At 39.5% G+C, this 17,712-nt stretch overlaps 2 protein-coding genes across 5 annotated transcripts in view; both read left to right on the forward strand.

Moving 5' to 3' along the window:
• Positions 1–792: 792 nt before the first annotated feature.
• rprd2a (regulation of nuclear pre-mRNA domain containing 2a) lies at positions 793–17,170 on the forward strand. The gene is made up of 10 exons (XM_055017763.1): positions 793–1,276; positions 8,037–8,166; positions 8,424–8,575; positions 8,790–8,842; positions 8,984–9,110; positions 9,257–9,432; positions 10,734–11,076; positions 12,953–13,144; positions 14,090–14,281; positions 14,389–17,170. The coding sequence occupies exons 1-10, from the start codon at positions 1,102–1,104 to the stop codon at positions 16,152–16,154; spliced, it is 3,306 nt and encodes a 1,101-aa protein (XP_054873738.1). The 5' UTR covers positions 793–1,101; the 3' UTR covers positions 16,155–17,170.
• celf3a (cugbp, Elav-like family member 3a) overlaps positions 16,344–17,712 on the forward strand; it is a 49,244-nt gene continuing 47,875 nt past the window's right edge. For all 4 annotated transcript variants that reach the window (XR_004846127.2, XM_035941653.2, XM_023295576.3 and 1 more), the window contains exon 1: positions 16,344–16,484. The gene's annotated coding sequence lies outside the window, so the exon portion shown is untranslated. The remainder of the gene's footprint in view (positions 16,485–17,712) is intronic.

Below are 17,712 nucleotides of genomic sequence, written 5' to 3' on the forward strand. Positions count from 1 at the left end.
TTCGGGTTTTCTGAAATTGCTCAAAGACGCAAGAGAAGATATTTGTGATGTGAATGAGAATTTGTGGCCCAACAGACAGAAACATCAGGAGGTGTAGGAAAACTGCACTGGAATTCCTGCAGCACTGCATGTACAGTTTTCCCTCAGGAGATTGTCCTATGTTCACATTTCTACTTTTTTGTTTTTTTCTGTGCTATGCAGCGCTGTTTTCTTTTCTGTATCACAATGACGTGGTCTGTCAGCGAATTACAATACAAACAGTAAAAGTGTAAATGTGAATCTTGTCCAGTCTCTTGCAATCAATCTCCTACATACACTAAGGTGTAACTTACAATTTACAATAATTGTCATCTAACTTTAGTCATAGTTTCCATCAGAACATCCGTCCAGAGAACACTGTTATAATGACAACATGACTCAGCAGTTTGACTGTCTGACCCACACAGTGACACCAGGACTGGTCATTCTGATGGCACTGACATGTTCATTGACACAGATATTTAGTTTTGAGAGATGAACTAAGGATTTTGAGCAAGAGACTGGCTTTTGTAGGTAATCCATGGAGCTATGCTATTTGTACGAATTGTTTTGAGAAATGCACTTACTGTTCTGCAAATGTCGAGAAAGATTGGAGAAATGCACCAAAGCGACTGAGAAAAACTGTAAAAGTAAAAGAATATCTCCCTCTACTGTCGCTACTGAACAGTCATCGTATATGCAGCAGGTGGCGCTAACAACGTGTTACCTTCCGAGTCGCTGGGGGGCGCTATAGCCCCGTCGTGTTTGCGGAAGTGCTCTTCATCACCCCACCAGCAGCGAGTAAACAGACCTCCAGGATGTCGCAAGGCGCTAAGTTTTAGCCGAAAATGTTCAATGATACTAACAGTTAGCTATTATACAGAAGCTAATGGTGGGTGGCTTGTGAAGAAAGAAAGGGACTAGAAACGGTAAACCGAGCATTTAATCCTGTGTAACCTCTTAGTGGAAGCTGAGCGGCGGCTGAACGCGATGAAGTCTGTGCTTCGTTAAGCTAGCATGCTAAGCTAAGTGCTAGCCTCGGCTAACTGCTAATGGTAGATCGCAGCCGGAGGTGTAGCGGACATGGCAGCGGGAGACAGAGCCTCTTCTGGCGGCTCTCTGGAGTCTACGCTAGACAGGAAGTTTCAGAGTGTGACCAACACCATGGATTCAATCCAAGGGCTGTCCACCTGGTGCATCGAGAACAAGAAGTATCACAGCCTGATCGTGCGGCACTGGATGAAGTATTTGAAGAAATGTAAGTAGATTTACCCCCTGCTTCACTAACGGTTGCTGCTTGGACTCGATTGGACAAAACGTTTGCCTTCCTCAGCGCTTCCGGTGGCTAAAAATACAATAATATAGAAAGAGACCATACACATGGTCCGAGGGGAAAATGGAGCTTTCAATTTAACTTTTTTTTTGTAATTTCAACTTCAACTTTATTGTCATTCAGCAATGTACGTAGCAGTGCGGATATAAAGGTAATACTATAAAAAGTTAAGAATAAATATAAGGTAAAAATAAATATAAGATCAGTTAAAAAGACTAAACAAAACAAAAAAACAAAACTGAACAAAAACACAAGCATACACCAGACACAGTCATACTTGCCTTTTTGGAGCTAAAACAACAATTCACAATATAAAAATATTTTTATTTTAGATTTTCCAGCACGTCCACTGTAGTAGACAACAAACACACACTAAAAAATCGAAACAAACTGACAGGAAAACAAGAATGTCAATCCATTTTCTAATGAAACTTTCACCCTCCTGTCACGTTACAGGTCAAATTGACCCATTTTAAAGTAAAAAAAATTACATTGTTAACGCTATTTTTTTCCGTATGAAACTTCTTCTGCTTGACTTAATAGGTATTATCAATATATGAAATGAAAATGGTTCATTTCACATATTTGCAAACCCACCCTGATCAAAACAGGTGTTTTGTGTTAATTTATCAACTCCAGGAAAAGAAAAACTGCAAAATATTTTTTTTTAATAATCAATGTCATGTAAAACGATTGTGTTTCATATGTAGATCTTTCCAATGTACATTCAAAAAGCTTTAACATGCGTTTTTTTTAATGGAAAAACAAGTGAATTATCCTTATTGAACCATGATCTGTGAGACATAAAGAACACCACTGCACTAAATATTGATAGAAATGATTAGTAATGGAGTTAATAATGAGATATAAGCAATATTTATCGTGATTTTTTTTTGTTTGTTTCTGGCACTTTTGGATAATTAAACTTGACCCAGGAACATCATTGCTGCTCTTGAGAAACAAACCTAACTGGAGGGTTAAGAAACTAAATCAAACTGAACATAAATGAAACTCTCAGCAGTCAAGAGGCCTGCATTTTGCCTCAGCATGAAAACAAAGTTCCCCTCATCCCACCCTATCATGAGATATGATTGGAAACGCTGAGATGTCCTCTAAGGAGCACACCAGGATTTAATAGGGTAGCTCAAATGAGTCAAAAGATACTGATCACAAACTAATGTCCACTACAGAGGACATAAATGAACGGGCCGGGTCTCAGAAGGATGTAGAAGATATCCACATCTATTGTCTTTTGGTAGGTTTGTCCTAGCGTGGAGCACCGGAAAACTGTGGAGTCTAAAACACGTGCTCCTACTGTGCTGTCAGTGGAGAGAAACCACAATGTGCAGTTTCATACAGCTGTGTTAAGGTGACCTATTTGTGGCTTTACAAAATATTTTCGAAACTAATATACACATAGTTCTTCTCAATGAGCTCTCCAATGGGGAATGCTGCTCAATTTTCTGTAGTTACCTGCAGGCAGGAGTTCCATCCGGGTAAAGAGTCCCTGGGAACAGCAGCCATAAATTCAATTTGTATTAATTTTATTTTTTTTTTTACACTTTAGTTACTTACAGCTTTGTCAGTACCCTCCAGTACAGTAGAGAACCAGCTGGGTCCTGCATTAATATATAATTATGTTGTCTTATTTTGGAGAGATTTTAACACTTTTGTTATTATTATAAGCTCACAAGGTACATTTTTCTAGATAACGTATCATCAAATCACTGTAAACTCAGTGTAATACAAGATAAGCGTACTAGTTGATCTCTCCGGCTCTGTGCAAAAGATTTTTTAAGATTTCCTCTGGTAAAAATTAATTTGACTACTAATACTCACTGATTTTACTAAAAGCATGCAAGTAATGTGAGAAAAATGTACAATGTAGCGTCAAAACATACTATTACTCCCAGTTATAAGTATAATATATAAGACATGATAAGATAGAACTTTATTAATCCTGAGGAAATTTTTGCGGCAAATGTAGCTAAGAAGAAATACTATAACATGAGAATAGATGCAGTGATTATTAGGATAACAGTAAGATATAAGTACTAGGGCCTGACCGATATGGATTTTTTGAGGCCGATTCCGATATTTGGAAGAAAAAAAATTTGATACAAATTAATGGGCTGATTAATTTTAAAAATAAATAAATAAATTTAAAAAAAAAAAAAAAAAAAAAAAAAAAAATATATATATATATATATATATATATATATATATATATATATATATGTATATAAAAAATAAAACAATATAATAAAATGATGGTTGATTAATTTAAAAATAAATAAATAAATAAAAAAAAAAAATATATATATATATGTATATAAAAAATAAAACAATATAATAAAATAACTTATTTTTTGGTCCCTTAGTGCTTACAACAACAAAGATATGAATTACAGGCAGAACATTTTACTGTTTTACAATAATTTGTCCTTTAGTATTTGTTTAACTACAAAAACATGCAATAAAGCATTAAACCTCTGGGAAATTATATAACCTTACAAATGAGTCACATGTATAAATTAATTATGAAATACATCTAATCTTTTACTTCTTGTTGCTGCAATTTAGAGGTCGGTTATAGTACAGGTAGAAAAACTTTTTAAAAAAGTTGTAAACAGGTAATTGTGAGAGGAAAGCAACAAAAACAGTAAGGTATTTCTATGGAGCATGCATGAATGTAGCTACCAGTTGTACTGATGAATTTATCTTTAGATTTAGGCCATAGGTGTGTGCTGTATATAAGCAACATAATGAGTGAAGTTACTGGCAAAACATTATTTATGTATAAAAATAGCTGAGGAAGCTAAAATAAAACAAGAAAAGAAAAATAAGAACTAATATTGGCAATGATACTGAAGTGGTAAAATGTTGAATTTAATAATGAAGTATTGCACAGGAAATTGAAGCATTGCACATGATACTCAAACTGGTAGTACAACTGAGAAAATATTACAAATTGATATCCATATTATTATTCAGTGTCTGATGATGCAGCAACAGGGGAAGGAGTTATACAGTTTGATGGTAGAAAATACCTCCTGTTGCATTCTGTGCTGCACCTCTAGGGTCTCAGTGTAGAGCTCAGGATGCTCTGGTGTGACACCATTGTTGAATACTGAGTGGCTTCCTCCTCTATTTCAACTCCACCAAAAACTCAAGCTCCACTCCTAGGTGCTGCAAGAGAGGTGTGATCAATGTAAATAGTCAACTATTGGTTAGTTGTTAATTTTAATTGTTTCAATGTGTTTAGGTTGTTTAATCTTAGTATGTAGAGTCTGTAATTGTTTATTATACAACCTATTGTTGTCATGTAAATCTTTTGGCCAAACAATTACTATACAGTGGTCCCTCGCCATATCGTGGTTCACATTTCGTGCATTTTTAAATTGCATTTGGTATCGTGGATTTTTTGCTAAGTCGCGGGATTTTGCGATATATAGGTATTTTTTAATATTTATTATTGTGGCAAACTGCATTGAAGAGCGACTGGAGAAAGGATATCTATCTTTTATACACTCTGTAACTGGCAGATGCTTTTATTTTGATACACAGAGAGCAGCACCAAAGAAAATGTGGCAGGAAGTCATGAAACACACTTCACACTCACGGTCCTGACAACATTAGCCAAACTAGCTAGGCTGTCTAAACCACAAAAACGCAGACACTAATAGCACTATAACACTAACATAAACCAAAATAATGACATTTAAACCCACAACTTCCATGGTGCATTGCAGCACAACAGTTCAGTCATAGCGACCGGCTCTGTGATCTATATTATGTTAATTATTTTTGTGGTAAAATAAGCATTTTCTAGCCTGAAAAATGAAAAACAATATAATAAAAATAAAACATTAAAAAATAGACGATGGACTGCTGTATTTCTCTTTGAAACATAGTTGAAAAGGGATGTGTGGAGACACAGACAGGGACTTCATAAATCTGAACATTCTAGAGTTAAATCTGAGTCATTTTAAGGCAGAAAGTCAGGAGAGCATTAAATGTGTAACTTCTATAAAAAGAGATAACTTTGCAGAGGTTAAATCAATGATCAGAGAGGGGCTTTATGTGGACTTTGGAGGCTACAGGGGCAGAACAAATCTTCACTTAGAGCCCCTAACCAGGTTAGTGTTTGTACTTAGCTGAGCCTGAGAGCATGGCTGTCCTGAAGTCAAAATAAATTCATCATTTGAAACAGGGATGATGAATTGCATTGCAGCCTATTGATTGATGAGTCTTTATCTTGTATGACTTCTATTTGCACTTAGCGATTGTTGTTGTCTCTGCTGTGTGTGCGTCTGAGTGTGTGTGAGAGCACTGAGCAAGGCATGATTGTAAGGACTGATCGTAAAGTTTATCGTTGCTCTTTTACTGAGCGGGATAGCAGGACTTGTTAAGTGTGTGTGTTTCTTAACAGCAGTGCGTTGTGCTTCTCAGTCTGTTTTTGCAGTATGGTGTTGTCCTCCTGTTGGCCTTGAGGCACCTGTTTAAATATTGTTTGAGCTTTTGTCACAATATCTGACAATAAGTAACCTGCAAACTTGAGTTGTTTGTACATGTGTTTTAAGGTCAGTTAATAGTGGGATTTAAGTGGTGCTGGGATAAAGGAATAATCAATGTCAAGCTCAGATGTTTACAAGTCTTAAATGCTGGAATGATAAATTTGGTAGAAGATATATCTGTCAAATTCATTTAACGTGACCACCTGCTTAACTTTTGTTTTTTCCTGCCACTCAAAATGTTAGGCAGTGCTGGTTTTATCTCTTTTATATCACTGTAAATGAAATATTTTTGAATAGACAAATAATTTCCAGATGCCCACTTTGTCTCTGGGAAATTTATGGCTATTTTTCTTTACTTTTTAGACAAAACAGTTGGAATAGACAGCTGACAGATAAATCCATAACAACCATCATTTAATAGGATTCATTAATGCTTTGGTGATAGTCTTCAGATATTTCATTTCTTGCCAGTTGTCAGCTCATGGTTCCAGTAGTGATCTTTTTTATTTGATGTGTTTGCAATAGTTTTGTTTAGAAAGGTTTATTCTACATGCCTCCATGTTTTTGAATAGCGGCGTTGGTTTTAAAATGAAATTCACATTATTTTAACAGTTGCTCTTTCGACAACACTTGCATGTGTTGTGATGAATACAAGAAACCTTCTGTTTTTACATGTACTAAATGAATTTTGCGTTCTTGAAATGTTGCAAGTGTGATTTTCCAAAACCATTTCTACATTGTTTTCATTTGTCATGTCTGAAGAGATTAGGAGTGTTATTATTGACTTCTGGTGTACTTCGGCTTTGCTCCCGTGTTTGATGACGGTGGTTAAATTTGTCGAAACTCAGGATTCTTGGCTCACGCTTCTCACAGTTGCTATTTGTGTTTTTAGTCGTGTGTTATAAATTATCTTTCAGGAAGATCACAGAACTTTCGAGTAGGTTTTTAATAGAACACCAAAATGCGACACTTTGCATTTTGGTGTTTGCATTGTGTGAATTTCAACGTAAATACTTTCCTGGTGATGGTGTTTAGCAGGCAGCAATTGTGACGTTAGAGCTTTGAGTAAAAACTTTCATTTGTTACCTGGAGAATTATAGCAAGTCAGTGTACACTTGTCTGTTTCCAGCTGTTTGTCTTTCAGTGGAAATTAAATGGCAGAATTGAACCTAGTTGCATTCGAAGAATATATTTGAATTGATGCTCAAAATTCTTTGATATGAACTGGCCCTCAGGGTAATCAGTTTGCTGTCCTTCTGCTTCTTTTCAAAAGTCTTGTATTGCAGCGCACACATTTCATAGACTGAATCCGTTAAACGAGTTACTTTGCATCTGTGTTGCTGTTTGTTGTCTCTTAAAGTACTGATGAAATTATACGTCTGCAGCACTGTTTCTAGAATTGTCACGACCCAAGTTGGCGACAATGTTTGCTTTGGTTTTTAGTCTTCCTTGCTAATTTTTTCTGAGATATGTGCATTAGCCTCATTTGGTGAACCAAAGAAAGGGTTTTCTGGGAAGCATGGCACCGTGTCTACTCGAGTGGGACTGAAAATATTGATTTGGTGTCTTTCCCAGAAATTGGTATCATTTGGGCACCGGTATCAAATTCATTAAATGATACTCTGTGTGTGTATAAACTATAAATAGGCTGATAGTTTGAAAGCTCTCTGTTTTGATCACATAAACGTATCTGAAAAAGATTGTGATGATGGTTTAATGTCATGTTTGTAGTCTACTGTTGCTGAAATACCATTTATAGCCACTGACTGCATGCTGTCTTTACATGACTTGCTGTCTGGGTCTCTAACGAAACCAGTTTAATGACTGAGGCTTAATCAGTTGTGATGTTAATTATTAATGAATGGCACCTGTTAGATATTTATGTGCCATTTAGTTCAGTCTTATGAATTGTTTTTCTAATTTGTTAACTAAAAATAAACATTTTACATGTACAGCTTAAAAAGTATTGAGATTTAAATATCATTGCAAAATTAATATTTTGTGTAACGTAGTCATGCATGGATCCTTTTCAGACTGACCTTTAGTAGAAAAGTTTAATTTATCGGTTAAAGTGACTGAAGTGCTACTGATGTTGACAGATATTTTAAAAATGAGCATCTTCTCGGGTTATTTGGACTCAGCTTTACTATCTTTCTGTCCTCTAACAGCTGATGCCGCACACAGACTCAACCTGTTGTACCTAGCCAACGACGTCATTCAGAACTGTAAAAGGAAAAACGCCATCGTTTACCGCACGGCATTCGCAGAGGTGCTTCCAGATGCTTTCTTGCTGGTCAAGTAAGTCATTTCTATGGATATGATTTTACAGAGGAGACGGTGAAATCATCCTAATTTGCTGTACATCATTTGCAGTGATATATTGTGTATGTTCCTGCCCTTCATGTCTGCCTTTTTTTTTCCTCCCTTCTCCTTCATTGGTCCTTCCATTCATTCTATTCAAGCAAAGACATGCCTTGCACATAAATAAAGCAGGTGCCATTATACCAAAGAGCACACATGTCTAGTGTCCCCTGTTCTTATTCTGTTATCTCCAGCTATGAAGGTGACCCCAAGGTGATTAAATCAGTGGAGAGGATCCTATCCATCTGGGAGGAGAGGGCTGTGTACTCAGGGACGCTCATTTCTGATCTTAGGACTACTTTAGTGAAAGAGGAGTCTCCTCCTGAGACGCCCATGGAGCAAAAAAGTAAGCGTGTTGATTATTCCTTTTGACATTTCGATTAATATTTCATCTTAACATTAAACTTGACGTCATTTATTATGATGTGTGGTTCTGTTAGCGTCTATTTTTTTCCTAAATGCTGCTGTATTTTTATTTCGTTCTGTTTCTATTACCAAACATTAAATGTTTCGTATGCTTCCCTTTCATTCTGTCTTTTTCTTTCTTTTTTTTTTTAAAGCTCCAGTTGAGTCTAAAGCAGATCTGCGGTCCAAGATTGTTGCTGAATTTGTGGTAAGTACGATGTTTTGAGTTAAAATAAACCCGCTGAACTGCAGCATTGCCATTTTACAAGCACAGAATCGTCCTGTTTTTGTCCTTCACCTAAATATCGCATTGCTCTGATGTTATGACTGACTGCTCCCTCTGCTTTAGCCCCAGGCACTCATAGACCAACTGTCCAAGTACAAGAGATCTCTGGAGGAGGTCGACCTCAGAGAAAAACAGCTGGCAGCTATGAGGGTTGACATCTGCAGTTCTGATGCCCTGAAGAAACTCAAAGGTGCTTGTTTGAGTTGCCTTTCACTGCCATACTGTCTCAGCCTAATGCAATACACAGATGGATGTTGCCAAAGTTTCTGCTGCCTGTGTTTCTTTCTATGTCTCACAATCCCTCCAAATTCACCTCTACTTACTTGGTTCTTGCAGATAAAGCGGGAGGAAAAAAGTTCTCCAAGGACTTTGAGGAAGGAAGCACACAACTGCAGGAGTTTGTAAAGTTCTTCGACAAACAAAGCAAAACAGGACCTCCACTGATGGAGGCACTGAGCAACGCAGACATCTTCTATGAGATGCAGTACAAGGAGGTCAAGATTGTTGCTAATGTAAGTGACAGAGGTGCTTATAGTCAGGTTGAATTGTTCATATTTTGGTTCTAAACCTTAAAATGGAAGCTACCTGTGGTTCTATACAGGTCAAGTAGGATAATACGCAACCCTCACGTCACATTTTAACTAGGGAGGATCTCATTTTTGAGCCGCTGTATTTGCCCATAGCATGGAGAACCACCTTGAACCAGTATTTACTATATGAAGACACAAAGCAAGACAACTTGTGTCGACTCTTGTTTCTGTTTTATTACAGTATGAGCAGAAATTTTGTTTATGTAAAGCATGTATAAAGATGCTCAGTATAAAATATACTTTATAATACCAGTGTACAGACCTTATAAACATAGATAAACTTTATTTTAATGTCCACGTAAAGCAGTAACAGATACATGTTCCAACCAAAGAAAACTGTGTTTTTGATCATCCAGCCAAATTTGAATGAGAATTTGCAATGAGTATAAAATCGTATTAGCCATACAAAGCAAAGTTGAGTTCATGTTCACCAAATTGTTTTCTGGTTAGATGGAAAAGTCACGGGATATTGTTGTCAGTTTGCAGCTGTGGAATGAGTTACCGGCTGTAATAAACTAAACACACCAGGCAACTTCCAGTCATTGGTGGACAGGTACTGCTGATAAAGGAACCACATGTCAACAGGAAGGGGGAAGTAGCCGGGTCAGGTCCATTAACCAGCAGCAGATTATCTGTAAATCTCCCTTGTCTCTGAATAAAGTCTGTGCAGTTACCAGGTGTAAAATAATTGCTTCAGAAGGAGGTGTTTGTAGTGATCTTCAGCCCTCCATCAATCCACCTCTTCTTCATCTCATCAATCTGAGAAATTTTTAATAAAGAATCTGAGCCGTTTTGAAAAATTCTGGCATCCAGAGCAGATGCAGTTGCTGTTGAGCAAACTGTAGGCTGTAGTAGGAGGAGAGAGCCACTGATGCTTATGCACTCCAGCTTTTATGATGTTGGCGTTACAGGGAGGCTTCAGTGCTTCATGGAGAAATGATTTCTGGGCTGCCCAGAAAATCCTTTACGCTAAAATTATGAAAAACAGTTAAATGGAGCAGCTCAACAATTAAGTGCTACATAGTTCGCAGCCATTAAGCCAATATTTTCTGACCTGTATAATGTGTTTACAAACAAATCTCTGAGTTTCCTTTACATGGACTTTAACTTAAGTAACACATAAGAAAAAAATAATAAATGTTACCAGTCTGTGGTTGGACTTGTAGTCTGTGTTTGTTTTTTAACGTTTCGTTTATTAAAACTGCCTTACATCTCCTCTCAAGGCCTACCAAACTTTTGCGAACCGAGTGTCCCACCTCAAGCGTAAGCTGGACTCCCTGAAGGCCACCTTACCAGACCTGGACGATTCGCCCATCCCCTCACCCTCTGCAGACGCACCGTCTCCTACAGGCTCAGAGTCTCCTTTCCACGGTCTGGACATGGCCCATCCCGATCCAGACCTCGATGGCTCTGCTATGGATGATGAGGCCGAGCCGCCAGCCCCGAGCCCACTGTCCTCACCTGGAGGATCCCCCAGAGACGCAGACGTTCTCGGGGAGAACGACAATCGCCAAGTGGAGGACATGGAGCTCTCAGAGGAAGAAATGGACAGCGGTGGCATCATAGGTAAGGAGTGGGATAGTGATTTGGGCTCAGTGACTATTTTTAAGTGGGATATTAAAAGACATTCATGATTATTCTTCTAAAATGTGTTTCAAAAAATAAAAATGACCAACACACCTGAAATGATGCAGAAAATCACACACAACTCCTAAAATATCACAGTGTTCACACAGGTCTGTAATTGTTTGGAATGTTTTGTATTATCTTGTCTTTTATATAAAGAAAAACATTTTTACCATCATTTAAATATCTTGTAGCCAGAGTACAAGCACCCACCATATCATCTACATTTCAAGAAGCCAAGTATTTATATTTATATAAATAATAATAATAATACATTTATATATATTTAGATAAAAAGTTGGCCGTAAAACTGCATAATATGGATAATGATCGAGGATGATGAGATTTCAACCTATTGAGTTTTTTCATGGAAAGTTGATAAGACTATTAGCATTGATTTGTTGTTGTACTTCAGGGAGTAGCTTGCCTGATATCAGACAGACTCCGTTTCCATCGTCAGTCTGACATTCCCTCTATTCTAACTGATTTCCAAGGAAGCAGGGATTTGATTTTCCCTAACCAATGAGACAAACAATTTGCCTGAATAAAGCGTAATTTTAAGTCGACACTAGCGCTTAGTTGTGCCAACATGCTGGGGTTTTAAGAATGGAGCAGAGTGAGATTAAAACAAACCACGGCATTGGGTGGTATTGAGCACGTGTTGTTTATTTGAAATTAATTTGTTAATCATGGGGATAATATTAAATTCAACAATCATCCTTTTGTCTTCTTCTGGTGTTTCTCCTCGATTTTGGCTGACAAACTGTTGCAAAAAAGACTGGCACTTTGACAAAATATTTGACAGATTGGATGAACCATCTGTCTGTCAATCTCTGTTCAAGGCTAAAGGCCAATTCATGCTTTCCACGTGCACATATGTGTCAGCAAGGGTGCACGTGGCATGAATTTTATCAGTCACCCAAGTCCATATGGGTATATGTAGCCCAAAATCTGTGACCACAAAATAGGATCACAGATTGTGTAGTGCCGTGAAAACAAGTGTTGCCTAAAACAAATGTTTGGTATGAGGACAGACTGTATATGGATGCATCGTCGTCGTCCACGCCTTTTGTAATTTATCATTAACAGAGTTGTAATTGAAGTAGCCGTTGCTGGACTTTGGAGGTGCTTTGATTTGTGCATGCTTTCCTACGAGGCAAAATGCAACCAGCCACATAGCAGACCTGCATGGCACGATTGTAGTATGAGCCGAGCCGCCTCTACAGTCCACTGCAAAAGCATGAATTAGCCGTTACTCACGTCTACAACATGCCCATAGCTGCCAGTAGTTCCTCCAAAGGCACTGATTCGTGCGATCAGCTGTGGATTTGCCACAAGTCAACAGTAATTTTCAAGTGACCTAATGATCTTACAAGAATTCAGCTGCTTCACAAAGTAATATAAAGTAATGTAATGAGAAAAATATCAGTCACCAGAGTTCATCTCTAGTTCTATAATTATTTCCATAGCCCACCCTCACTCTGTCACACAGAGGTGAGAGAGTGTGAATGCAGTTGCTTAGGTGATTGCATTGTTATCACATATGAAGCATCTGTCTAGCACTGTGAAATCTAACACCTGTTATGTCAGTGTTTTATTTAAAATTCACTGTAGAAACCTGCTGTGACAACTATACAGTAAACCGAACTTTACAAGTCACTGATGCTTTTAGAAGAAAGTCTCTTATGTAAGACTGTATTATAGAAAACCAATGAAAGTGTAACTGTGTGACCTAAAACAATGTGTCATTTCATAGACTGCTTGCACATCCAGACTTTCTCTCTCACTGCTTTCACTGCCATATTTTTGTCCTCAGTTGAGGAGCAGATTAAATCCGTCCCTGACTCAGAGATGTCCACTGCAGTCCCTGCAAAAAGTGAGCCATCAGTGGCGGCGGCGGCGCAGGTCACGCTCCCCGTAGCCGCTCCTACAGCAGCCGTGGAAAATGTTGAAATGAGTAAAACTGGCTCCATCCTCAACAGTTTAGGCTCAGTGATGAAGAACACAGGTGAGTGCTGGAGGCCTTTCTGCATACTTAACCCTCGTGTTGTCTTGTGGTGCAAAATTGACCCGTTTGAAATTGTGGGAGAAAAAAAATATTTTCACAGTGAAACTTCTGATGTCCACATTTTCAACATTTTTGGGAAATCTCTGAACATTTTTTGGTGGAAAAAAAGAAATGTAAAAATCAACCAAAATCCAGCAAAATTCGCTGGATTTTGGTAATTTTTTTGTGAATGTTCTTAAAGAAAACTTTAGAAGTTTTGCTGATATATATGGAATCACTTTAGATATTTTTAGGATTTTTTTGGAAGATTTTTACTCATTTTTTGAAAATATTTACTAGAATTTTCTTGCTAAATTTGGGGGATTTTTTTTTAAATAAAACTTTGAAGGGAAACTTTTAAGGAATTGGAATTTTCTTCCTGAAGGTTTTGCAAATTTTCAGAAATTTGGGTACTTTTTTTGCAGAATTTTTGGATTTTTTTTCAGACAAGGAAACAATATTATTTGGTGCCTGTAAATGAGGACAACAGGAGGGTTAAGTCTGAACTGTTCTGATGTTACACTTGTGCCTCTTTGTTACTTCAGATTTCATAATATTGAACTCTATTTAAGTAAATAAATTGTAATTGGTATAGGAATATAACGTAGAGACTTTCTTATGTCACATGCCATGATTGAGTCTGTTGTGACACAGAACAGAATTAACTTTGCCACATGTGATTGGAACCGTAATTTCAGTGCGATATACAAGTGAATAAATGCGGTTTCGAATTTGCCTTCAAAGTATTTTTCTTGCATATAAATGTAGCTTAAGTTCCAGCATCTTCCTGAAGTAGTTTCTCTAAAAGTTCCAAGTGCATCTTATTGCATAACAGTCATTTATCTCAGTGATCGGTTACTGTATGGGAGTTTATAATAGAAATAAGTGCCCCCGTTTGTCTTGCAGGGCCGTCAGTGGAGAGTCCTCCTGCAGCTGCTCCTGCCAGGTCCTCAGTGAAGACAACACCTGCTGCCCCTGTGGCCTCACAAGATGCCACCTCACTGGTAAACCTCCTGTCCAAGGTGGATGTGAGTCCTGCAGATCTCCTCAGTGCTCTGTCCAAAGTCCAGGGCCAAAGTAGCCTTGAAGGTGAGAATAGTGAGTCATTTGCGTCACTTCAAAATAAAAAATTTGCTTCCTACTGTACACTGAAAACAGCACACTTGACTAAAGTACATGTGTGTTTTCTTCCTTCCATCGCTTAGGAATCACTTCTCTTCTGGGCAGCTCATCTGCAAATGTCGCCCCAGACATCTCCTCCTCCAGTACAGGCAAGATTACTCCCTCTCCATCATCCACATCTGCATCAGCAGTACCCTCTCAGAGCCAGTCTCTCCCTTTTGTTGCACCTGTGCCTTCTTCATTCACCTCCGCTACAAAGCAGAGCTCAAGCACCCGAGAACCCCCTCAGACCTCCAACTCAGCCTCTGCCCTGGTCCAGGCTCTTCACAGAGACATGGATTTGACAGCCGAGACAGAGCCGTCTTCCTCCTCTGTGAGTTTAGAGTCTAAGATCCATAGCTTCCTGCAGGGAAACCCTGCTTTCAGTGCATTTGACCTGGGTTTTTCTGCAAACCCACCTGTGGGAGGAGATAATCTGAGCCCAGCCACTGGCACTGACACCCAAGGTGGGACCCCTGTGCGAGATGAGGGAGGAGGCACCCCAACTCAAGATGAGATCATGGACAAACCAGCAGTGTTCCCATTCGCTTCCAACACAAACTCGTCATCTGTAGGTAAAACTGCGCCTAAAACAGCTCCTATTGCATACCAGAATAACACCCAGCAGAACGCCAACAATCCGCAGCAGCAAGTTCAATTGCAGCCAGGCGTGGCTCAGAATGGGCAGATCTACCAGCCGCGTCCGTACAGCAAACAGGAGATGTCAGAGCACAGAATCACTGCACCAGTTGCGCATTACCAGCAGATATCTTCACAAACCGGGGGGCCAGTGCCTGGAGAAAGAGCCCCAGGCAGTGCCAGTAGCGCACAGACAGTTGAGGGCTTTCAGGGGGCGAGTGAAAGGAGCTGGTACGGTGACACTTACCCAGAGGGGAGCTCTCAGCAGCCCAGCGGCTACAATGTGACAGTGCCTGGAGGGGCTGTAGAAAACAAGACATCAGGACTTTATCCATACCAAACCGAGCAAACTCAGGAACCTCAGGAGTTTGTGACCGAGCACGGTTCTTCTACATCCCCTGCCTTCTTTAGAAACAACCTTCCTCCTGTCCCAAGGTTACCTCCCCCTCCTCATCTTTTTGACGGCCCTCCTTCCTCCATCAGCAGTGTGATGGTTCCTCCTGAGCGTCAGCAGCCAGGTCCCAGTGCTGAAGCAGGACCGGTGTTTGGGGGCAGAGTTGACAGCGTCATCAGCGGGATGGTCGTCCACGACCACCAACACAAGTCATCACTTCATCCCGCTGATCGGCCGTATGACATCGACCAGCATCGGCCACGGCACCCTGAGGATTTACACCCTCACCCAGATGACCTGCGTTACCAGGACGACCACGATGAGCTCCGCCCACATGATGCCCCTTTCCGCCAAGGCAATCCCTACCACCACCAAGATGATTCATATTACAGACCAGGTAGTCCTCCTCACCACTACCCCATGGTCCGAGGACGCCTCACTCCTCCATGCTCACCCTCTGAGGACCCTTACTTTGCCCAGCGGCACAGCCCCCCTCCTCCACACTACACTCCAAGGAGACCCCCACCACCACGTCATGAAATCCGTCATCCTGGTATGCGGCCTCCACATCGGCCTCCCCACCCTGCACACCACCCACACCCCAGAGGGCCACCGCGACCGCCGTTTCCTCGTTTCCACGGCCCCAACCCGATGATAAGAGGCAAGCGTCCAGGTCTTGGTCCAGGTCCTGGTCCTGGTCCAGGTCCTGGTCCTGGTCCAAGAGGAGGGGGTCCAATGTTCCCCCCAAAAAGACCCTTTCTGCCCCCACGGTACTGACTGACTGACTGGACATGTAGCGTTGACCTCTTTAATGTCAGGAGGAAAGAGGCAGGTTGTTGTTGAGGTCCGCATGCTGCTGTGAGAGATTTCTGAAAAGCTGAAGAGAACGTGGGTGGATAAAAGTTCAAATAACGAGGTGGGCGTCAGAAGACAAAGTTATACCGAAGAGGAATTAATTAACCGGCTACCAGAAGAAAACTATAAATGGCGAAGAATAGAGGATGTGCAGAGGGTTGAGAGACAACAGCAAGAGACATAAAGCAGGCGGAGGCTCTGAGAGGGCTGCTGGACTGAAGAGTGAAGAAAGAAGATTAAAGAAAATAAGAGGTGGATATATATAATTCACTTTTTGTATTATGTGCTTCCAGTATGAAGCATTGCATTAAATATGTAATTGAGCGTCAGTTTGATATAGGTCAGAGTGTGTGCATGGTGTGCGTGTGCGCATGCAGTCAAGTGTAAGTCGACTAGTCAGAAAAAGTTCAGCATTTTTTTCCAACCCGATGATACTTATTTTTGCTAAGAAAGAAACAGAAGAATGTCGTCGGTGCAATGTTTCTGCTGTCATTTAGTTTTTCGGTGAGCGATTTTAACTGCTCCTCTTCCCATATCAGCAGCTTCCAGTAGGTTTTGGTAAAACATCAATTTAAATGTCACTTTGGGAGTGACAAGCTGAGTGTAATGTCAGGGAATTTTGGTTTCTTCCACAAACACACGCAGGCATATTTGGGGAATTATTTTTCAGTGTTCCGAATGTTCTGTCTGTGAAGGAACGCTTCCTCCACTAGTGCGCAAGAACCCTTCGGCGGTAGTTCCACGTCTCGTTTAGTTCCTTGAAGGAAAACGTCACAAGTTTAAACAAAGAGAGAGAAAGAAAGAAGAAAGAAAGGTGTGAGTTATATTTTTTTCAGCCTCCGAGACCGACACAGAAGAGGTGCGTTTCTTGGAGGGGATGAAGATGGTCATCAGTTTCGTTTATTTGTACTGACTAATAAAGATCTGAGTTTGAAAAATGTGTTGTTGTTTTCTTCCCACCCTGTGACCACTGTCCTGAACTATTATCTCTGCATCACTTGTGAGTGAAAAAATAGGACTTCTGGTGATTAGCAGAGAAATTAGCAAACTGGTGCCACTAAAAAGACAAAGCACACTGCAGAATTTAGGGCATTTTTGTAAAAGTATGTTTTGTAATCTGTTTTAATAATAAGTTATCCTTAAAAGTATTAGTTCTAATTAGGGAATAAAATAGATTTTATCATCTTACCACGTTATTCCAGATAAAGTAATTTTATGCTCAACTAATAGAAAACAGCAACTTGGGCGTATTTATAGGATTTAAATAGTAAGTAGCTGAATAGAATGTGTTGTTTTTTTGGGGTAAAAAATGTTTTTTTTCCCTCAAGTTGATTTAAAATCCTTAAAAATAATATTTAAAATCCTCTAAATACCGAGTGACCAAAAAAATCTGCATTTTAACTTTACGTTTATGATGAAGAAATCCATTTAATGTAGTAATGTCCACACTAAGGTTGCAAACTTCAACCTGTGTGCACAT

The sequence above is a fragment of the Amphiprion ocellaris genome, chromosome 15, assembly GCF_022539595.1.
Source record: "Amphiprion ocellaris isolate individual 3 ecotype Okinawa chromosome 15, ASM2253959v1, whole genome shotgun sequence".
NCBI classification, from domain to species: domain Eukaryota; kingdom Metazoa; phylum Chordata; class Actinopteri; family Pomacentridae; genus Amphiprion; species Amphiprion ocellaris.